General features: G+C 35.3%; 1 protein-coding gene across 1 annotated transcript in view; it reads left to right on the top strand.

Moving 5' to 3' along the window:
- The first annotated feature begins 11,852 nt into the window (after nucleotides 1–11,852).
- Nucleotides 11,853–24,678, top strand: part of TACR3 (tachykinin receptor 3) — a 62,876-nt gene continuing 50,050 nt past the window's right edge. Inside the window, exon 1 of the mRNA XM_010980658.3 lies at nucleotides 11,853–12,746. Within this exon, the coding sequence (XP_010978960.1) occupies nucleotides 12,199–12,746 (548 nt within the window). The 5' untranslated portion in view covers nucleotides 11,853–12,198. The remainder of the gene's footprint in view (nucleotides 12,747–24,678) is intronic.

Consider the following 24,678-nt stretch of genomic DNA (forward strand, 5'->3'; position numbering starts at 1 on the left):
ATTTCAATCAATTAGAAAGTATATCAATACTATAAAAGCTAGGACGGTCATTTCTAGATACACCTGTTGACTCCCAACTGTAAAGGGAGCCACGGAAGTAGGGTTGCTAACTATTTTGTAGAGGTTGTGAGGGAAATGCCTATGCACCATCATTATATAATTTTAAATTAATTATGGAAGTAAAGAGAATTTTCATTCCCATGACCAAAGCTACATTGTATGAACAGAGATTACATACTAAGATGCTACACATATATATTTTTAAAACTATTGTCAATGGCCTCATCTTGCCTTTTCATTTTTGAATATTTTAAATGTATGTAATACATTAGTGCAATCATATGATATGTGTAATTTATAAATCAATAAAGATACATAATTGACAGTATGTTCTTTCTTTTCAGCTCTTAATCAATAATCTGTAGAATACCACACTAGTCAGCATATAATAGTACAAAGATTAGAATGTAATTTGTACCTGAGAGTTAGTTATATTTGAATTTTTAATCTAAACCATATTTAGATTAAACCATGTCAAATGCTGATTTGATAATAGATTATATTAGAAATCTTCTTAGACCACTAAGAACATTTGGGAATAAATGTGCATCCAGAAAATTCTGCACACTTTCATGAACAAATTTGACCTATTTTCTCTTTAATATACTTCCATTTCTGTGGTGCTTATGCAGTGATCATATTTCAAATGAAAAATTATGCCAACCATAAATGAAGCATATGCAAATAAAGGTATCAGCAGCTCCTATACACACTACTTTCTGATTCCTCCTTTAAATGATAGTAAATGAATGTGTGGCACAGAAATTATACACCAATCATGCACTCCTACAATTGTACTGATTAACTTTGATTCAATTAACAGAGAGGAGCTCTCCAAGGAGCTCTTATTTTGAGGACTAAAAAGAAGCTAAATTACCCAACCACTCCCCCTCAAATTCAGCAGTCCTTACATTTCGAGGATAGATACTTTAATAAGTTATGAAAGATTAATTTTTCTCTTGTTAGTCTCCTGTATGTCTTGCAATAACATGGGAAATTCCAAAGTTTGCAGACAATCAACACGTTTGATCTACCACCCCATACTTACTTGACAAGAACCCTTTCTCCTCTTACACAAAAAAGTAAACAAATCCCAAGGTTACTAGAATTATTTTTTAAATTAACTTGTATGAATATGTTTTTGTTTCTCTGGAAAATTGTCTCCAAACTACTTGAGAGTAAGACTTCAGGCGGCAAAATTATCATCACCATATAACACTATGGAATTACATCATATATGCATTTAATTTTCTGAAATTTCAATAAATATACCTGGAAAATAAAGAAAGTAAAAAATGGAATGAGAGGCAGGGAGAAAAGAAAGGAAGGAGAGATGTGATCTACGTTGTTCAGATAATACACTTCTCATCTCCTTCATTTAGTTATTAAGGGAGAAGAGGAGGTAGGAGACGTGAACCTTTGATTCAGTCATTCTCAGCTCTCACTGTTTTGTACAAATAATTATGATTCTAGTGTTTAAATGTGCATTTTATACCAGCTAGACCCTGAATACAATGTAATACTTTATCTTGTGCTAAACTGAAGCAGCAGCAATATATTCCAGTTTGAAGACTAGCTATTTTATTCCTTAGGAAATATGGTGTGCACACATACTATACTTTATAAGTGATACAGAGGATTCTCAAGGGTGACTTTGATATTGTGATTTGCTCTTTAGAGTGTAGTAGCTAATCCCCACATCTCTGACTATGTTATGCATGTGTATGTTTAAAAACATTGGCAGTGACAATATCAACCACTTCGGAGTTATCACTATGGATCATACCCATATGGTCTAGTCTACAGTCCCAGTCTTTAAACCATAACTATTCTAGTCTGCTTTTGTTGGTTGCATTTTGTTTGTTTGTTTATGTTGTTTTGTTTTATTGAAGGATTAAGATGTTGTGCCAATTTCTGGTGTACAGCATAATAGTTCAGTCATACATATACATACATATATTCATTTTCATATTCTTTTTCATTATAGGTTACTACAAGATATTGAATATAGTTCCCTGTGCTATACAGTATAAACTTGTTGTTTATCTATTTTATATATAGTAGTTAGTATCTGCAAACCTCGAACTCCCAATTTATCCCTTCCCACCCCCACCACCCCAGGTAACCATAAGTTTGTTTTCTATGTCTCTAAGTCTATTTCTGTTTTGTAAATAAGTTCATTTGTCTTTTTTTTTCTCAGATTCCACATACAAGTGATATTATATGGTATTTTTCCTTCTCTTTCTGGCTTACTTCACTTAGAGTGACAGTCTCCAGGTCCATCCATGTTGCTGCAAATGGCATTATTTTATTCTTTTTTATGGTTGAGTAGTATTTCATTGTATAAATATACCACACCTTCTTTATCCAGTCATCTATTGATGGATACTTACGTTGTTTCCACATCTTGGCTATTGTAAATAGTGCTACTATGAACATTGGGGTTCATGTATCTTCAAATTAGAGTTCCTTCTGTATACATGCCCAGAAATGGGATTGCTGGATCATACAGTAAGTCTATTTTTTGTCTTTTGAGGAAATCTCCATACTGTTTTCCATAATGGTTGCACCAAACTACATTCCACCAAAAGTGTAGGAGGGTTCCTTTTCTCCACACCCTGTCCAGTATTTATCATTTGTGGACTTTTGAATGATGGTCATTCTGACTAGTGTGAGGTGATACCTCACTGTAGTTTGGATTTTCATTTCTCAATTAGCAATACTGAGTATTTTTTCACGTGCCTATTGGCCATTTATATGTCTTCACTGGAGAACTGATTGTTTAGGTCCTCTGCCCATTTTTGGACTGGGTTGTTTGTTTTTTATTATTAAGTTGTATGAGCTGTTTATATTTTCTGGAAATTAAGCCCTTGTCAGTCTCATCTTTTGCAAATATTTTCTCCCATTCTATAGGTTGTCTTTTTGTTTTGCTTATGGTTTCCTTTGCTATGCAAAAGCTTGTAAGTTTAACTAGGTCTCACTTGTTTATTTTTGCTTTTATTTCTATTGCCTGGGTAGACTGCCCTAAGAGAACATTGCTAAGATTTATGTCAGATAATGTTTTGCCTATGTTTATTCTAAGAGGTTTGGTTTTAATTCCAAACAGATTATCTGTTTGCATTTTTGTCTGCTTGTTTGTTGGTTTCTTGTAGTTTTGTTTGTCTTCTATGAGACACTCATCAGTGCTATACCTGAGACCCTGTGTATTTAAAAATGTCTTTCTATTATCTTAACATTTGAAAAAGAGTTTAATCAATGAGATAAATTTTTTTCAAACACAGTTTTATTTCCCTAAGAATTTTTAAAGAATTCCTCAACTCTATTCCAGCAGGCAATGTTATCATTTAAATTCTGAGACCAGAATGATTTATTAAACCTATGGGTGATTTATTTTTTGCCTGCAACATATAATATTATTTCCTTATCTAGAGACCAAGTGGTTGAATAACTTTATTGAGTACATCTAGAGTTGATTCTTTTGTATAAATTTTTATTGTGACATGAATTTTTCTGACTCTAGCTCTTTTTTTCTTTAATAAAGTTTCCTGTTTTAAGTAAGATTCACATAACATAAAATTTTATGTTTTAAAATTTTAGGCAAAATTCACAAAACATAAAATCCACCATTTAAATCATTTTAAAGTATACAGTTCAGTGTTATTTAGTACATTCACAGTGTGGTACAACCATCATTTCTATCTAATTTTAGAACATTTAAAATATGCTCTTCAAGTGACAGGATAAAACTCTTCTTTGAAGATACCAAGTTCAAACATGCCAAAATTATTTTACATGTATGCCTTTACATTTTGACTTCATAAATATCATGCCACTATACATTCTTGCACATAAATTTTTGTCTGAATTTCTGACTATTTCCTTAGATCAAATCACTAGGAGTGAAATTACTGGACTCAAAGACTGTGATAGTAATAATTAAGATCCTATATTGCTTTATAGGATACCAATTTCTACTTCCTTAATAATTTATACATCAGTATTTTGGGTTATTATTTTAAGAGTGCTTGCTATTTTGAAGGGGAGAGGGATTTGCTCTTTTTTTTTAATTGCTTCCCACCCAGTTCTTGGTTTGTAAGAGCTATAAACAACAGATGAGTTGTCATTCTGCAATTTAAAGCTCTTTTTAAATATTATCTTCAACATTAAATTTTTTCAAACATTGCAAGTGAGTCCATTTCTTTATACTGCAAAGTTTCTCCCTCCATTTACCATCTCTGTGTCTTGGACAAATTAACCTCCTGAAGTCTCTGCTTTTGTTTCTGTAAAGTAGGTACCTCATGTACTTTAGTAGTGTTTAAGGATAAAGTTAAGATTTATGTCAGTACAGTGCCTTTCAGAATAAATGCTCCATAAATAACAGCTATTTAATTAAATTAAATGTAAAATCAATCTTTAAAAAGTAGCTGATAAAATATTTTCATAGTATCTGTCCCTAAGAAAAAGGTATAATATATTTAGAAAAACTCCATAGTCAAGTTGCATCAAAGCAAAATCCTGTATAATTTCTATACCTAAAACAGCACCTCAATAAATATTTTCTGACTGAGTGAATGCTGAGTAGCTTCTTGCCACAACACTGGAGTTTTCAAGTCTTTTAAAGATCCAGAAAAAAAAAATCATCTTTTCAACTAAAGCTTATAAAAAAGATCTGTTTATAAATATCCAAATTTTTGAGCATTTGTTGTATTCTGCTTTAAAAGAAGGAACAAAAGAAAGAAGAAAAAAATTACATCAGAGAAATAAGAGTTATGTATTCAAAATACTTTACTGTGTTTCAAAGATCTTATTATTCTTTTTACCTAAGCTGTACAGGTCATTATTTTTTATATAGAAGTAGTAGAGGAAGCAGTTAACCATATGGATGAAAACCCATTCCACATAATATGAGCACAAGAACTAAATCACAAGAAAAAAAATGACAAAAATGAGCAAAACAAGAAAGATAATTTTAGGTTCTCTTTTATGAAAATTGCACATTTTCAGGGAAAGTTAATTATATATAAAATTAATATAGCTCTCTGTATCATGTATCAGAAACTATTATAGTCTCCCTTCCACAAGTGATTCATTTGGAGATTCTGGGAAACCAAGTATACTTCCAAATAATTTAATTTCTTACATTACCAATCAGTGTAGTGGAATTATACAATTTTTCTTTACTGAGATTTTGCAAAACCTTCTCAGCTGACTTAATGTACAAAGCTTTCTCAAACTCACTGTTTGAAATGTGAACTATAAATATCTGTATCACATTTCTTTGCCTGAAATTTGACAGGGAAAATACACACAAGAATTGGAGATGTTACCAGTAACCTGGTGAATAGAATGAATAACTGTGGATACTTATTATTTATTTCTATTAATATGTAATTAGAGGGTATGAAAGAAATATTTTTAGTGAAGTTACTCAGCAATAGAAGAAAATCCCCCATTTTCTATTATATATTTTATACAAAAGAGAAATAAAAACTGAAGTTCTGTGAATATTTAATATGGTATTTTGTTGTAGGGAATGAATGTGATGTTTGAATATTCTGTGTGTATGTGTGTAAATCAAATGATTTCATAAAATATGGCATTCTATTAAGTGCACAAGAATATGTACCTTGAGATAATTACAAACTCACTATCAAAATAAAATCTAATACAATCTTCTGTGAATCTAGTGATAATGGTAGACGGTATTAATCTCATTAGGGCAAGGGAAAGGGGAAAAGACCAGTATATTACTTCTTATGTAAAACATATCAGTGTATTTTCCTACATAAATCATAAAATTATTTCTTCCTAATATTTAAAACACAAATTAACTTCTAAAATAACCATTTTCAATACAACATAAATTTCACCTATAAATAACAAATCCAATAAAATAAACTTTATTTCTGAAAGGTCTTATTTTTATAAATCAAATGTGCTTTTAAATAATTTAGTGTTAAGCATTTAGTGATTCCATTTACATATACTTGGTATAGGTTCTCAGGTAGCCAGCTGAATAAAGTTCATACTTGGCTCTTAAATGTCTTATATCTTAGCTGGGGAGACATACAGGTAAATCAGTAATTACAGGATGGTGTAAGAAGAGCCAAGCTAATGACATAAACAGGGTACTATAATGGACTGCCCCATGATAGGAAGTTTCTTCAAAAAAGAAATAATCAAAACAAAATCTAAAGAATAGGTGACAAATTGTAGGAAGGGAAAAGGTATTCCCGGAAGAGGAACCAGAACTGTGAAAACATGATGTGTAAAAGAATAAGATACGCTGGAAGAATTGCCCGTAGTTCTAGATAGCTAAAGTGAAGAACCAGGAAAGGAAGAAGGAAAAGATAAAGTTAAAGAAGCAAACAGGGACCTAGTATCGAAGGGACTTTTTGATTTCCACTGAAAGATTTTTGGCAGGAAGATAATCCATCTAATTTTTTGTTTAGAAAGATCTCTCTAAACCATTGCCAAGCATAGTTGACAGGTATGATGCTGACTAAAATCAGCGGTGATCCATTCATCAAAGTGATCCATCATGAGCCTGTCACAGAATCCACAGAATTAATAGAAATTTAAAGTAGGAAAGTATCAGTGAGAATAGAAGTAAGAACAGATGACATAAGAACTTCCAAGAATGCTGACTCTACCAGAGTTGGTAAGTGACTGGATTTGTGGAACAAGGGGAGAAAGAAAAATGCAAAGAAATCTAGAATAATTCCCCAGTTCCTAGTTTGGGGAACTAAATTCAGCCAGATTCATTTCCTTATCACCATGGGAAAAATGGAAAGAAAAGGTTTAAGACCTTGAAGGTGAGTTCAGCTTGGGTACTGTCGAGGCTGAAGTGACTGCAGAAGACGAGGTCTATTAGTTTGGGGTTGGTCTTAATTCAGTAACTGATGACTTTAAGAGAAAAGTGTGATGTGGACACAGAAAAATACACAGGGAAAGTGATGTAAAGACCCACAAGGAGAATATCATGTGATGACAGCAGAGATTGGAGTAATGTATCTATAAATCCAGGAACACTGAAGATTGCCAGCAACCAACAGAAACTAGGAGAGAGAAGGCATGGAACAGATTCTCCTCACAGCTTCCAGAAAAACAACAAAACAACAACAACAACAACAACAACAACAACAACAACAACAGCAACAACAGCCTTGCTCACATCCTGTTTTCTGATTCCTAACCTCCCAAACTGTGAGAGGATAAATTCTGTTGTTTAAGCCATTCCATTTGTGGTAACGTGTTATGACAGCCCTAGGAAGCTAACGCAAATGTCAAATGCTAATGCTACAGAGAGGTCAAGAAAATTAAGGATGGAAAGTGAAAATGTGGTTTAACATGCAGGTAATTGATAGGACAGAGCACTGACAAATAAATATTTCGTTTAAAAAGATCACCTAGGAATAAAAGAAGAGAGATAAAGTGGTAACTAAATCAGAATGCAGTCAGGAAAGGGCTTTTTATATAGATCCTTGGATGTCTCAGTCCTAAAGAGGTGTTCAAGAGAAAAGAAGAGAGAGGAATTGTTGAAAGAACAGGCAGTACAGATAAAAGAAGTAAACCACTTCCACAGAGACAATAAGAAATGACTAAAAAATGGATGAAATGAACAGAAATGTGAAATTCTTAGCTGATGGTTTTAATTTTGTCAGATAAATTGGAAACAATATAGTATGTTGAGCATAAAAAGGAAGATGGAAAAGAAAGAGAACTGAGGAATAGCTGGGAACTGATCACAGACCCACATGGAAAGGGTGTCTGGTAGACAGCAAGAATTGCTAAGGAGTACAATTAAGTGGAGATGTATTGATTTTTGATTGATTGATTGGTTGTCAGCAATACTCAGCAGCCTGTTTGTAGGAGTCCAAAATTCAGAGGGTAGAAATGATCCAATGTAACTGCAAAGCAAGGACGATGAAACAATAGAAGGAAAAAACATAAAGCAAGGTCAAAGAATGTGAATATATGTACGTTCCTATATGACCGAAGCACTGTGCTGTACACCAGAAACTGACACATCATAAACTGACTATACTTCAATTAAAAAATGTATTTTTTAAAAAAGAGTCAAAGAATGGACTATCAGAATCTGTCACTGATTAAAGTGAAAAAGAAATTTTCATTATAGTGGGAAACAATTAACATACTGAAAAAAATGTAAGAGAACTGTCAAACAGAAGATTATTGTCGGAGACAGACATCTAGAAATTTGACAACCTTTTTTTTTCCCAAAAATAACTCCTTTACTAGCCAGCAACACTACCTGAAATTCTACTCTGTTATATGTATTTTTTAGGAAGCCTGTTAAAATAATACAAGTATGAAATATGCCATATTATCTCCTTGAATTGTAAGAGAGGAAAAAATAATTAATATATGACCAGCATCCATTCTATTAGTGTAAATTGTTAGCAAATCACTGGGAAACATAACAAGTATGTATTCTAAGTGAAAATATGGAGAGTAAATAAAATTTAGAAGAAATGTAATCTATTGTGCATAATAAAATAGGCAAACATTTCTTGCATCAAGAATAAATTTCAAGCATTCACATAAATAATCATAATTTGTATTACATTTATGCAGTCAAACCAAGATTTACACACTATTATCTAAAACCTATTAATGTCTCCTGGGGTCCCATGCTTGGCTAATCTCCCAGTATCCTCGTGCATTTGCATAGGGACACTCTCACAAATACTCCCAGGTCTTAAATGTGGGAGTATAGGATTCTTCTCTACGTCCGTCACCTAGTGTGCTACCGTATCTTCAGCCTCTCGGCTCCTTTCCTCAGTGGTCCAAGGCTAAGGCATTTGGCGTTCTTATGGTAAGACAAAGAACTGGAAAACCAGCAGAGTGACTCAGATAAGGGCAGGATTCAGACTCTGGAGCTACAATGGCCATATTATTCATCAAATTCTCTTAGTTGGCAAACCTCCTCCGTAACCATTATCTCCTAAACCTTCCCATCTTTTAAGGCATAAGTTTCTGCTTAGCCTATCTTTCTTTTTGGCACTTCATTTTATCCTCACAAAGAAATTTTTAAGAGAAGTTGACAGAGTCCAGAATCCAGTGGGCACAACATCCTCCTACTTAGCTACACATTCTCATTTTTCTCAGAATTTGCCTATTCTACCACTCACAATACTTGTTTTAATGTCAAAAAATACTGCTAGACTGCAGACTCCCTGAGGACAGAATTCACATTTGGTTGTTTCATTGCTACCTCCCTAGTACTTGGTATAGCTCCTGGAAGGAAGTACACTCAATACATGTTAAAGGAATGACTGAAGGAATGAATGGGTAACGACTACCCTACTGGGACACAGGGGGATTCTCTCTATGTAAGGCAAGTCTAAAAGTAAAGCCATGACCTGCATCCCTCTCTTCCTCTGAAAGTAAACAACACTTTACACCCCTTTCATTGTAACTTCTTCTAATTCCATCACCACTCATTTTTCTCATATCATCTCTACCCATGTGTTAAGTCTAATAAGGACAAGATCACAGACTTACAATGTTCTGTATGGATAAGTAAAGCAACAGTATAAACTGAATAGATTCCTACACAGCTGAGTAATTTTACAACTTTAAATATTTGATCAAAATATGCATAACTACCAAACCACAACATGGCCCATTTTGTAATCTTGATAAATGGTGTGTCATACAAAGGATTTTTTTAATTCTTCTTTGATTTCATTAGAGAAGAGGCTTTCATTTGTAACTCAAGTAATTTCAGATGGTGAGTTGATAGAAAGAAGTAATTTGCCTTTCATGAGAAAATGATTTAATTTAAAATTAGTAAGCAGGAAGTGTGGAATCTCTATTAACTTTACTTATGATTTATTACATATTTTTGCAGGCCTTTCTGGGAAGAAACAGAAAATAGTAACCCTTGATAATTATCATTTTCAGCATGGTATTTTGAAGCTGGATTGTGTCAATATAATTATCAGGTTGTCTCAAAATTATTTATATATATTACCTTTTTGTCATAAAAAAATTAAAGAAGGAAAATGTTATTCATTACCAGTAGCCCTAAGTCCATTTGTACAATAAACAGAGTTTTTGAGGAATAGGTACTGAACCAGGAAATAAATTACAGAATGCTCTTAAATCACAAGCTATCTTCTCTTGAAGCAAATAGAACTTGCTGCTCTGATACATTTAATCCAAAAATGTTTAGATGAAACACACAATGACAACAAGGGAAAGGGGCACTAACGTTTATTGAGGTCTCCCTCCTGTCTTGTGCTGCTGAAAGGCTGTTGAAACTACTCATCCCCATAATTACCCTGTAAACTAGATTTTTTTAAACATTTTTTATTGATTTATAATCATTTTACAATGTTGTGTCAAATTCCAGTGTAGAGCACAATTTTTCAGTTATACATGAACATACATATATTCATTGTCGCATTTTTTTTTCTGTGAGCGACCATAAGATCTTGTATATATTTCCCTGTGCTATACAGTATAATCTTGTTTATCTATTCTACAATTTTGAAATCCCAGTCTATCTCTTCCCACCCCCCCACCTCCTTGGCAACCACAAGTTTGTATTCTATGTCTGTGAGTCTATTTCTGTTTTGTATTTATGCTTAGTGAAGTAAGCCAGAGAGAGAAAGAAAAATACCGTATGAGATCACTCATATGTGGAATCTAAAAAAAATTAAAAAATAAAAACTAGATTTTTTTAAATCTTCATTTTTAAGTGAAGAAATCAAGGCTCGGAGCGTTCAAGTGTTTTGGGGGGGTTGCTAACATATGTGTAACCCTAAATCCCTTCTCACCTGCCCCCAAGAGACTAATAAAACCAAGTCTTGGCTCTAGAACATCCTGCTATGTTGCCGGTGAGGTCCATCTAAGCACAGACTACTTTATCCAGCTTGTAATCCACTGGACACCCTACCTCACCTGCTCTAATCCAAAACTCACAAGTCAGGCCGGCCTGTCTGCCCAGGAAATTAAGATTATTTTCATCTGTGTGTCCTCACGATCAGACTCTGAAATCCAAGGTTCCAAATGTCCAAAACCGTATAGCTATGTGTATGTATTTAGATTGTTTACAGAATACAATTATCCCAGGGAAGTGAAGAAATTCAAGTCTTGTCACCATGTTTTAAGAAACATCTACATCTTGGGATTTCTGGTTTACCCTCAGTGTGTTCGGTCATTCCAATCTGAGCAGAATTCTCCATGAAAAACCAGTCTCCCTCTACCTAGGGATAAGCGGAGCCGAGGGGACTCCTTCCTGGTGACAGAGATTAGAGGAAGGGGGAAGATGGGTGGATTCTGGAAGTGGGAGCAAGAGGAAACGACATCTGAAAAGCGAGGACAGAAACACACAAGCAGTAAGTTGAGTGAAATTCCAAAAGCCGGTGACACCTAAACAAAGCGCGAGGCACACGGTGCGCAGAGTCCTCACACTATTTTCGAAAAATCTCCTGGGATCATGACTTACAGGTGAATGGTTTAATTGGTTTAGAAAAGAACAGCTCACAATAAATGTCTGAGAGCAGGGACCTCAGCAAAATATCTTGACGTTGAAAGAGGGAAAGCAATCTTGTAAAGATTTTAACTGCATCTGAGAAAGTGCAGTCCTTCCTAGAGAGTATCCACCCGCCAAGCTCCCACGAGGAGCTAGTGAATGAAACCCAAAGGGCGGGCTGAAAGAAAGCAGCACAATGGTAGCCCACGAAGGGGTTCGTCAGTGCCGCGGCCCCCACAGCGTCACCGAAGCAGGGACTATAAGAGACCGTAAAGCTCGCGGCGGCGCCTGAGCCTCGGTGCTCCAGCTGGCGCCCGGAACTCGCGCAGGGACCGCGCCGGGCTTCTCCGCTAGTGACTGCCCCTAACACCTTTCTTTCCGGCCATTTCATCCTTTCTACCTGCTAGATTAGCAAACTCCTCGGAGAAAGTGCCGCCCTTGCTCCCCATCACCTGAGGGTTGAGAGCATCGCTTAACCAGCAAGGGCTGTGATACCGTCCCTATTTCGCTTCCGGGAGGGGCTAAGGTCCGCTCCGCAGCAAAGCAAGCAAGAGGCAAAGAAGAATTTCACGGGAGTCGGCCCGGGCTGGAGGTGGGTGAGTCGAGGGACCCGGGGCTGCAGACCCACCGCGATGGCTTCGCTCCCCGCAGCCGCGAACTGGACGGAAGGTGCAGGAACAGCGGGAGCGGACGCCGGGAGCCCGAGCGCTGCGTTCCAGCCAGGGGCAGGCACGGGGGTGGCTGAGCCTGGGTGGCTGCAACTGCTAGTCCAAGCTGGCAATCTTTCTGCTTCCTCCTCCACGTTGGGACTGGCCGCCGCCACCCCGGCGCCTTCGCAGCCCCTGGCCAACCTCACCAACCAGTTCGTGCAGCCGTCCTGGCGCATCGCGCTCTGGTCCCTAGCGTACGGCGTGGTGGTGGCCGTGGCGGTCTTCGGGAATCTTATCGTCATCTGGATCATCCTGGCCCACAAGCGCATGAGGACCGTTACCAACTACTTCCTCGTGAACTTGGCTTTCTCCGATGCCTCCATGGCCGCCTTCAACACCTTGGTCAACTTCATCTATGCGCTTCACAGCGAGTGGTACTTCGGCGCCAACTATTGTCGCTTCCAGAACTTCTTTCCTATCACAGCGGTGTTCGCCAGCATCTACTCTATGACGGCCATAGCGGTGGACAGGTGAGGAGAAGGCTGGGAGGATGGTGGAGGGAGAAAGAGGAGCTGGGCAGTGGGAGAACGTTACAAACGAAAAGGTGACAAAATTGGTTTGATAAAAGGAGAGGGACTAGAAAACAGTTCTTGAGGAAAGGAGGTCACTAAGCCATTTGTAGTCTAATGATTGAGCCGGTTTCTGCTTCTACCGCCTCCCTACTCCCACCCTAACCCCCTGATCTCCGTTAGGGCATCTTGAGGGACTGAAGAAAGCAAATGAGAAGGACGGGAAAATGTGTCCTCCCAAGCAGGACAAACTCAGCTAGAAACAATACTAGCACATTTTCTCAAATGGCTTCAAACAACTGCCATAAAAAGATGTTATCTGTAAAATGTACTTTCTGGTCTTCCTTCTCTGTCAGTCACTATTGCATACGAGAAATGAATGATGAGTTACCCTCCTCTTTCTGGTTTGCTGGTCCTCATCACCACCCATTCCAATCTCTATCCTTGCCCCAAAGCCAACACTGGTTTGGACTTCCAGTTATGCAGGATTTATCAGAGGCAACAAGCTCCCTCTAAATGACTGCTGTCAGCTAAAAGTTTCCGCAGAATTTCAGATTAGATTTAACTTCCAGTAATCTGAGCAGGCCATGAGCTGGGTAAACCCTGCTCCTGGAAGATGGCATCCAAATCTTTCAGATGATGGGCAACAAAAAACCCAAAGAATAAATGGTTAACAAATGAGACACACCGCCTTATAACTTTTTAAGATAATTTTTAGAATGTTCCCTCATCTAGAGTGGGGATTCTGGGATTCTTAAGCAATTATAAGAAGCTGAATAGACCTCTAATATTTGTTCTCATATTTAAGTTTTTTAAATTTCTGGGTGCATTTGCTTTCTCATATTGAACATTATGAAATACCCATACTGTGTTAAAACAGTGGTAAATCTTTACCTGTTACTGAATAGTTACACTTTAATCAAATGTTATGCTAAAAAGATCCAGTAGATTCCAGTCTCCACTTTGTGATTGGCAGCTTGCATGGGGGATGCATGGGGTGGGAGGTGATGTCACTTTAACTTCAAGTCTCAATATTCTCATCTACTAAAAGAACACTTCTTTTCTACATTAGCAAGTTGTTTCAAAGTAAAATGAGGCTTAATACTGATTCTTACTACATTAAGCCACCACTATAAGAGAAATTAAGAAAAAAACAACTTCCTGCCCTAAGTCCATTCTCTGTGTTTACTGTTTTGAAATAGTGAGCACAGAGGTATTGATGACACAAATCTTTAGAAACAATTTTCTCATGCCAGGTCCAGAGGGTAAATTGAAGGAGCTGTGGTTAGTTGCCACTAACTGGGCTAAATAAGCACAAAACCACATTTTTTTAAGTCTCTGAAACTGCCAATCTTCCCTTTCCCCTTTGTCTCTGATATTCCACAAGTATCTCACCCTTTCATTTCTGTAGGGATTGAAGTGAGTACTAAGAAGAAACAAAATCAGCCCCAAGTTGGAGAACAGGTGAAATTGCCTCTAATCTTGCTCCACCAAGAAAGGACTGTTTCTTTGGTTTGAGCATCTTTCTTTTTTGTTTTGGTTTGATTTACTTTTCTTCATTCTGATCTAGAGGAGACACATTAGGATAGTAGGTTATAAAACTCTCACAATCTTCTTGAAATGCTAATAATGCATTATGAATTTTGATAAAAATTTAGTACGTGAAGTTGATATTTCAAGTCTGCGAGGGAGGTCATTTTCCTAATTCCTTTCTGCCAATATTTACACAAAATCTGAAATGGTCTTGGAGTTATTTTAACAGATAATATAATGGTATTTCACCACACTTACTGGTTTGAAATCGATAAATACTTTACTACTTATTCTTTAATATTTCCTTACTAGAAAATATTATTTAATTACCAAAACATTTCAAAGTTTAGGAACACACAATTTCCAACAAAATCTGAAGCATACCCAATTTGGATACTGACAATTTTTTAAAAATTGTTAATTAAAAAAACTTTTATTTGAGCAGAAAATTGACAAAAAGAATTACAGAAATAGAGATAATTTATTTTAGAATCAAAGGCTATACAAATACAACATTTATTAGAATTCTCAAGTTTACCAGTCCACAAAATCTTTCTGCATTAGTGTTTTATAAAACATGAACTGAGAAAACTAGTCCTGTGGTATTTGCAGTTATTGCATTGATTCAAGTTGGCAAGGTTGACCCCTCTGAGGAAGTTCAGGTGAGTCATGGTGCCTTTGGTTGTGGCTGCATGGGCTTCCTGCCCCATACAGAACATAGTTAACAGTATGTGCTCAGAGAAATTATATTTTCCTATGTAATTAATGCTTTATTGAAGTAACAGTCAAGTTATATAAGCCCTAATTAGGTTTCAACTGATAAAGGAATACATCATTTAGACTGCAGTGTTAACACTTGGCTTGTCAAATTGTGAGTGTTTTTTATCCCCATTTAATATAAACTGAATTGTGTCCTCACAGCCTACATGGAAAATGTATTCAACTCATTCTGTCCCTCTGCCTAAAACCAAAAGATCCTCTAAGCTTTAAGACTACTTCAGCTTTGACTCAGGCGCTTAGGTCTTTCGTTCATCAAAGTCCTTGCAACCTCCTATGACCTCAGAAATCTTAGACCTGAAAAGGACTGTAGATATCACTTTAATAAACAACACTTGTATTTTACAAATGGAGAACCTCAAGCCAACAGTCACAAATTTTGCTGAGTAAAAGGTATTGGGTTTTCCTTGAAGTGTTTTGCACTCATTCTGCACTGAGAGAATTGCTTGATTTTTAATTCCACATTTTTAATATAATATTAGTAACTTTACTAAAAATTTCATTGTGAGTTCACAGGTTCTGATCTTATCCTGAAACATCTTATCCTTTTGCTTTGTTACAAATTCTTGCAAAGCTGTGTTTTTATTGGCAAATAAATCATCTTTCAGTTCTACACAGGCTGCTTCACCATCCCTACACACACATATACACACATACACACACACACACACACACACACAGAGGAATTATTTGCCAATGAAAAGTCCCTGTTTCTCTCTACCATCCTTCACAAATTTGCCATTTTGAAATGTAACATTTAAACATAACATTTATCTAAAAGATGCTCAGCTTTCCCAAGATCACAGAGTTAAGCCAAGATTTAAACCACTGCAGTCCACTCCAGGACGTGTTGCATAGCCTCTCCATTCTTATGGCTCCTGGGGAGTTGTGATGACTGCAGGGTTTAATTAGACAACATTATTACTTTCATTTAAATTAGAATTTAGCACTTGTTTATATGCTATATATCTTACATGTATGTATAACACATGTTACATATATAACCTATGTTTTCATTGAAAATGTAGATGCTAGAAAATTATTAATAGAACAGTTAGTACAATAAAATCATTATCCTTTTAAATTTATGGCAAACACCACTTGATATATGGGGATATTAGAAAATAGATTATATTTTGTTCCATTTTCTAAGCACATTTTTGAGGTTAAGTGAGAAACTCTAGGAAGGTTTGTTAATATATAGAAAAGGATAATTTCACGGCACAGGGTCCAGTATTGACTAAAATATTTAAAGAATTTTTTTAAATGACAGTCACCATATTTTACCAGGAAATCTTAAGGAAGTAATACAATATGTTTTATTTAATACTCCAAAAGCATTAACAAACACAGAAAAATACTTTACATTCTTCAAACCCAGGGACACCTGATAGAAGTAATTATTAAAATAAATATTTAATCCAACTGAACTAAGTTCTATTTTTAGCGAGGTAGATTAAAAATTTATCTTATATGCTACACCTTGTTTTTTAATTTCTTTTTCATAAAGCTAACTGTTATGCAAAGCACTGATAGAACCTCTATTTCTTTTGAAATTTATTATGGACAAATAAAATATATAGTCATAAATAATCATGAGGCGTCAATTTGGTAACAAATTATCTAAATGTATTGTGGTAAATTTTACCATTGCTTTAAATATTATGGATACAAACACCTGGTGAGTTTTTAAAAACTCCTTTATCAGTCTTTAATTCCAGTGCCTGAGCCAATCCCCTCATTCCTCCCTATTTTGGGGAAAGCCACTGCCCATGCAGTTACTATGCTTTATTAGTGTGACAGTAAGACTTGACATTATTTAGCCCAGAGGATAAACTGCATGAGATTAGCCTAAGATCAATTGCTTTATGTTTGCATTCTTGGCAAAATAGTAACTAAAATTATGTTTTGGAAAAGATTATTTTTAGAAAATTTATGACTCTTTAGCTCTTTTTACAATCTGTAGTTCTTACTCAAGGATTTTGAAATATCTCATTTGCATTCACTAAAATTACTGCTGTAGTGAGCTGTGAATGTTCTATTAAAATTATAGTGCAAATTCTTATAAAATTAACCCTGAGTATATAGTGAAAGCAATAAATATATATTAATTGAATGGATGAAATATAAGATCATCACAGAGTAAGATGTAATCAGAAGTGGCTCTTACATAACTAGCAGAACTCCACTTCATATCAAAGTTACATTAACTACACTGGGAAAAAAAAGAATTTACATTCTATTTAATAGACATAAAAAAACCCTTGAATATATGACATATCCTTACACTAATAAAAATATATAACTCTAATATAAAAAGAATAAAAGTAGTAGAGAATTCACAAAAGAAGAAATAGAAATGTCTAACAAACATTAAATTATGGGTTGCTTATATTCTGTATTTCCATTTCCTCACCTGCTATTTGCTTCTCAAGGCATTCAAATCTGAACTCTTTTCCCAACACTCTATCCAAAGAGCCTCCCTGAGGAATCTGGTGAGCACTTTTCAGTCCTAAATTTCCTTGACCTATCAGTAGAATTCCTCACAGGAGGTTACTGCCTCTTGGCTTCCAACTTTCCTGACCACCTCCCTCCCTCCTCAGACTCTTTTGCATGGATGTATTTTTGATTCTCTGCCTCTATGTACTGATTAAATGCATAGGTTCCTCAGTGCCAAATCCTGGCCCTGATTTTGTCCTTACTTAGTCTCCTCTCCCAAGTGATCTCATTCAAACCCATGGCTCCATTTTTCACTTTTGAATGAAGAGTTTCCATCTTTTTCTATTATCTAATTGGTTTTCTTATGGATTATAGAAGATACATAGTAATCCATACAATAAAATAGATGAATATTAATAAATGAAAAATTAAAACTGGAGAAAATAGAAAATGAGAGCAACACCAGAGTGAATTTGTAATGTGGACATTCAGGTCAAAGACTCCTAATCGTTTACGGAAGTTAGACTTCAAACATGTCTCTGAGACTCTTGATGAACACACAAAAAAGAAAATACAGTTAGTAATATGGCTTGCACTCCCATAAAAGCAATATATACACATTCCTTGAGGGCTTAGGAACTTCCGATATATGAATTTCAAGAAATGTTTTGTATGGTTAGTTAAGAGGACAGTGTCCTCAACCACAGTGTCATAAATGCAAAAGAAGATTTCCCACAGGTGTTTGTTTAGCATTTCTCTGAGAAGGTCAAAGGCTTGTGCCAAAGCAGAACTCAGTGAATGAAGTTCTCAAGAATCCATCCAGTTGTTCAAATAGCTCCCAAATCTGGGGGTATAGCTCAGTGGTAGAGCACTTGACTGCAAATAGCTCCCAAATCTGTTACTTTCTTTCTATCACTACCCCTACTTCCCTAATACAAGCTACCATCACATCTTTCCTGGCCTACTGAAAAAGTCTCCTAACTGGCCCCCTCACATCCAGTCTTAATCCACCCTAGCATATGTAATCCATCTAAACATACGTAAGAACATGTTTCTGCACCCTTTCTTAGAATGCTGTAATGTTTTCCCAAGTTCTTATGAGAAGAATATTCTTACCCCAGACAGTAGTGCCTTGTATAGCCTGATCCCATGACCTGTCCGACTTCAACTGATACCATAACTCAACTGTCCTAATCTATGTTCTAGCCATTCTGATCCTCTTTCAAGTCCCAAAATTTATGATGCTATCTTTTTGCCATAAAGCCTTAATTAAACACGATTTTCCTTCTATTTCAAATTCCCTTCTACCAATTCCTCGTCAGCTGAATGTACTCCTCATTTAGATAACAGCTCAAATGTCACTTTCAAAGAGAAACCTTCCATAAGCCTCCCAATTTAAATGTCCCTTTATAGGTTCTCTTAGTACATATTAGTCATAGCATTTTTACATATTAAATTTCGCATTTATACTTAAGAATATGTGATTAATAATCTCCCCTAATAAGCTTGTAAACATTATGAAGACAAGTTCAGTTCTGTTCTTAGTCCTCTTTGCATCCTATGCCTCTCACGCTGGCTTGTACATGGTAAGTGCACAATCCAGACTGCTGAATAAATGAATCATAAAAGTCATCAAATAAATAAAAATTAAAGTGATGAGATAACTTTTTTCTGTTAAAATTGGCAGAGATTGCTAAGTATGTAATAAATGGCATTTTTACACACACTTTTAGATTGAACTATATGAAATGGCCAATTTTTATAGTTTAAAATGTCAATTAACATTTCATGTGGTTTAACCTAACAGTTGGGTATATATTGTCAAAAATCTTTCAGGGGTGCAATTTGCCAATATGTTCAAAGATATTTTTCAAAACAAAATTCAAAGAACTGAAAACAACTAAAAATCCCAATTTAAAAAAATGAACGAATAAATGATGGGTCATCTAAGAATAAAATTCTATGTAGAAATTTAAAAATCACACTTGAATACAGTATCAATTCTCTCAAGTCTCTAGGAAAATGCGCTAACATTAACATACATATCTAAATTTTTTCAGTCCATAACCTTTGCTTGTAATCTATTTCTTGCTAGTCTCCAATTACTGCAAAGAGTCCCTAGGAAGGTCTGATGAGAGTTTATCAGTAGTCCTCTTTAGCACTTCCATTCTGCCCACCCTATCCCCCAAAAGAAGAAAAAGAAAGAGAGAGAGAGAGAAAAAAGAAAGCAACGTCAACACTTCGGTACAGAGCATGACAGTTTCTCTGGAAGAAGCCACGTCTTTCTCCAGATGGCTGTTTTGGACATACTGCATCCAAATCTGCAAAACTCATAAATTACAAACTTTACCCTCTGCTTGAAGTTCCTGTGATGTCTATTTGTGTTCCAAATAGAATTTAGAACAAAAATCCTGTCCCTAATCTTTGCTCCACTAACAATTTCTTAATGACCAGCATTCCTTCATTTCCTACTTGCAACACATTTTCCCTGAGGCTCAGCTCTAAACCAAATGTCCAGGATGAGGAATTGGCCCTACCTCTTCTTCCCTATGCATCATTGCTTTGAGCATAAATCATATTTATTGAGGCTTTCTCACTGGTACATTAAATAAATGCTGCAAAATGGTGGGGTTTGCAGCCCACCACTTCATTGGACAGAGTCAGAGCCTGAATCCCATTTTAGACTCAGCAGGATCTCTAACACATGAGGAATTTTTTGACTATGGATTGGGACAGTTTGATGTAATTCTATATGTGCAATAAGTTAGATACAAATTTGATTTGCTGTGAATGGTGAGACTTTGGGTAATTTTGTTTTCCTTTATACTTTTCCTTTTTTAATTAACTACAACAAAATGCATTTCTTTTACATAAAACAAAACACGTTATTAATTAATTAAAATTCCGGAGAGGGATGATGGTCATGATTGCACAACAATGTGAATGTACTACTTAACTACACACTTAAAAATAGTTACAATGGTAAATTTTATGTTTGATATATTTTACCACAGTAAAAATTTTAAAGTATTAATTACTTAAACAAATACTGTTTAAAGACCTAATAATCATTCTGCTATATATGCCAGAGAGTTTGGACTCCAAAAAAGAACAACTTGCTTAAATTTGTATAGATATTTTTTAATAGATGCTTTATGGCAACATTTTAAAACACACTATCTAGGCTAACTTAGAAATCATGAAGACATCTTTGGCAAGAGAGAACTGTTAATATTACAATGAATAATTTTGCAAAATGTGAAATCTTTTATCCAGGAACCATATAAAGCTATCTCACCTGTGTGGAGTAATTTAGAATACTGCCTAAAGGTACAGGGATAAATTAGCTCAGGGTTTCTATTATTTAGTCTGGTATATGACAAAGGTTTTAAAATATTTGCTTAAGTCTCTTAGTTTGAGCTTGTGTTTTCATCAATGAATTTCTTTTCCTTCAAATCTGCCCAAGTATCAAGGTTATTTAATTCTTCTTTTACACACACCTGTAAGTAAGAAAAATGTGTATCTGATTCTATGTAAGCAATAAGAGGGCTCAGTTCTGTTCTGGAGCTGGTTTATACTGGCTAGAAGGAATTAACTGTGCACATTTCTTCCCAACTTTGCATTCAGTGATGTTACCTTTGGTAGCTTGAAATCATGGCAGGAGTATTTACACCTCAGAAATGTGCAAATGCTAGAAATCAGTTTTGTTTTGTTTCTGTATTTTTTTTTCCCTTCAGAGTGTTTGTGATTAGACATTTACCAGCGTACTACACTATATTTGTAGTCATTCACTCCACAGATACTTCTTGAGTACCTTCTAAGTACTAAACAAACATTGTAAAGCTATTTTTATTCATGGGAATAAGCAAAATAAATATGTCCCATACTCTAAAGAAACTGTAATTAATAGCTCCACTTGAACCCCCTCAGCTGTATTTCAGAGTCCCAAATCCAACAACCTGTTGGACTTCACCATTTGAATGTCTAATAAGCATCTCAGAATTTACACGTTCCAAACTAAGTTCCTGCCATTCCTCCAAAACTTACTCCTCCTTCTATCTTCTGAGGTCAAAATCTGAACCTTAGGTCAGAACTCTTGGAATTATTCTCAGCTCATCTCTTCTTTCATACTCTATATCCAATCAATCAGCAAATCTAATCACCTCTACTTTCAAAACATATGTAGAATCTAATCACTCTTTAAGATGTCTATTGTTGCCTCCCTCATCCAAGTCAGTATCATTTCTCATCTAACTGGTTTCCCTACCCCTGCTCTTGTTCCCCTTTGGTTTGTTCTCAGTGCAACAAGTAGAGTGATCCTGTAATGAGTCAAATCTTATAACCCCTCTACAAATCCTCCAATGGCTCCCCAGTTCTCTCAGGATAGAAATCAAAGTTCTTACAATTTATAGTAGCTGGTCCTTTGTAACTTTATGACATTATCTTCTACTACTCACCTCTCCACCGCCCTGCTCCAACCTGCTCTGCTCCACCATCAGATACTAAGTATGTTTCCATCTTGGGATTTTGCACTCTGTGTGAAACACTCTTCCTTCATATAAGCCGCATTGTTCATTACCTGTACTACCTCTGAACCCTGAATACTCTATTTAAAACTGCTTTAATTTTTTTCTTTATCACATATATAACCTTCTAAAATATTACATAATTAGTTCATCTGTAATGTTTATTGTTTTTTGCTACTGGACTGTAAGTTCCACGAGGACAAGGCTAGACCTGTGCCTCAACTGAGTAAATGAATAATAAGTAGAGTCTATGGTAACTATGAGAACATAGCAGGGGAAAGCACATTTACAGTGATAGAGCAGAAAAGCATAGAAATGTAGAAGCATTTTTAAAGTTCTTTATTTTACACAGGAATAGAAAATATCTCCTAATAAATTGGCTATGAGTAGTTACTATTTTAAGTAAAAACAAAACATTTAAAATATTCTATACAACCTAATATGTGATTATCATATTAAGCTGAATCACCTTATAGATGATTACAAGAAAAAGATTTGGAGATTTCCAAATGAGTATAGGGAACAATTTTGAAGAAATTAAAATACTCACAAATTGAGTGCTTATGTTGATTAAGTACTATTAGTCACAATTCAGAATTTCTGAGTGAATAAACTTATTGAATTAAAAGATGTCACAGTACCATATGTATGGATTTTTTTATATCTTCAAATTATATGGATATGAAGGCAGTTTTTTTCCAATAAGATAACTGCATGGTGTAAAGTAAATCAAAACTCTTAAACTTATATCATGTTTTCATTAGCTTGAAATGTTTACTCCTTAAATAAAAATATTTCAATAACTCTGCAACAAAGATTTACATAACCTAAATTTCATGTTGAAGACTATGTTATTTCAGAATCAAACAAAACTAGTGTAATGATATTACTTTTAACAATAGATTAAAAAGCTCTTCTATGTAAGAAATTACTGACAGTCCCCATTCACCAGTCACAAAACCATTGCTGAGAATATCTTTAATAAGCAGGAGTGAAACAGGCTTCCTTAGAAACATATAAAAGGATACCGTTTTAAAGTTTTAGCAGCTCAAAAATAAAACACATGTGCTAAAGAACACACACACAATAACCAATTCTATACATGCACAATTCTATATATGCACTTCTTGTTTTGCACAAATTTCAGTTGCTAACATTATTAACACCAGTCCCCTCAACAGCATGGCTCAAAGTTTAGTTACCATGTCATATTAACTGTGAATACTTACATAAAGTAAAAATTTAGCTGCTAGCTCCGCAGTCCATGAATCAATAACAGATGTACTTCATAATCAGTGACAATCATATTCCTATTTTTCAAAATCTGTTACTGATTGCTCACTGATTATCTGTTAGTCAGTTCACACACAGACAGCAAAGCACATAGTTGCATTGCCGCATTGTCTTTCAGTGATAAGCTCAAATGACATCTTACAAAAATTTCTAATCAAAAGAAGGACTTGCCAACAAAGATGAAAGTATAGTGAAGAAATAAAAAATGGTAACACTGAAAGTGAAATTCACATCCAGTATAGATGGAGACAAAGAAGAAGAGCTAAACAAGGGAACATTCACAGTCACTTTACAAGGGACTCTAAATATGTAGGCAGAGGAAAATGAGTAAAGGTGAATTTATTAGCATAAATGAGGAAGATGATAGTGACAAATGATGACGATGTCCCAGAGGAGGTGACATTGGCAAAAATATTCACATAAAAAAAAAACTCTCAGAGATATCTCACCACTTTAAGGTTCAAGGATAAAATGTTGGAAGATGATTCAAACTTCCAAAAGAGTATGACACTCTTCCAAGGCATAGAAGAGATGTTGGCTCTTAAAGTTATATGAACGAAGAAGGTAAACACTATTCAAACTACTCATGATACCTTTATATTTTTTTCTAAGAGTTTACTTTTAGAGAAATATTTTGTCAACAGCAAAACTGAGGGAAAGGTACAGATTTCCCATATATCCTCTACGCCTACATATGCACATCTATTATCAACATCTCCCACCAAAGTGGTACATTTGTTACCACTGATGAACCTATGCTGGCTCATAATTGCCCAAAGTCCACAGCTTACATTAGGCTTCACTCTCAGTGTCATACATTTTATGTATTTAGGCAAATGTGTAGGACAGGTATCCATCATTATGATATCATCCAGCATATTTTTACTGCCCTAAAAATCCTCCATACTTTGCCTATTCAACCCTACTTCTCTGAAATCTCTAGCAAATACTTATCTTTTTACTGTCTCCATAGTTTTGCCTTTTCCAGAGTATCACATAATTGGAATCAGATAGTATGTAGCCTTTTCAGATTGACTTCCTTCATTTAGTAACATGGATTTAGGGTTTCTCTATGTTTTTTCATGGTTTGATACCAAATTTCTTTTTAGCAGTGAATAAAGTGTGGAGATTCCTAGTGCATCCAAAGGACTTACAGAATCTACAACTATAACATTGAATATTTCCATTTAATCATTGAACCATTGAGCACTAGTTGCCCTGATTGATGTTGCATCGAAGACCTCATTACTTTCCATGGAGGAAATTGTTTTAAAAGGAAAGATTTAGAAGAGAAATAACCTATAATGCACTACTCTGATGGAATA

Source organism: Camelus dromedarius, chromosome 1 (assembly GCF_036321535.1).
Source record: "Camelus dromedarius isolate mCamDro1 chromosome 1, mCamDro1.pat, whole genome shotgun sequence".
In the NCBI taxonomy this organism is placed as follows: Eukaryota; Metazoa; Chordata; class Mammalia; order Artiodactyla; family Camelidae; genus Camelus; species Camelus dromedarius.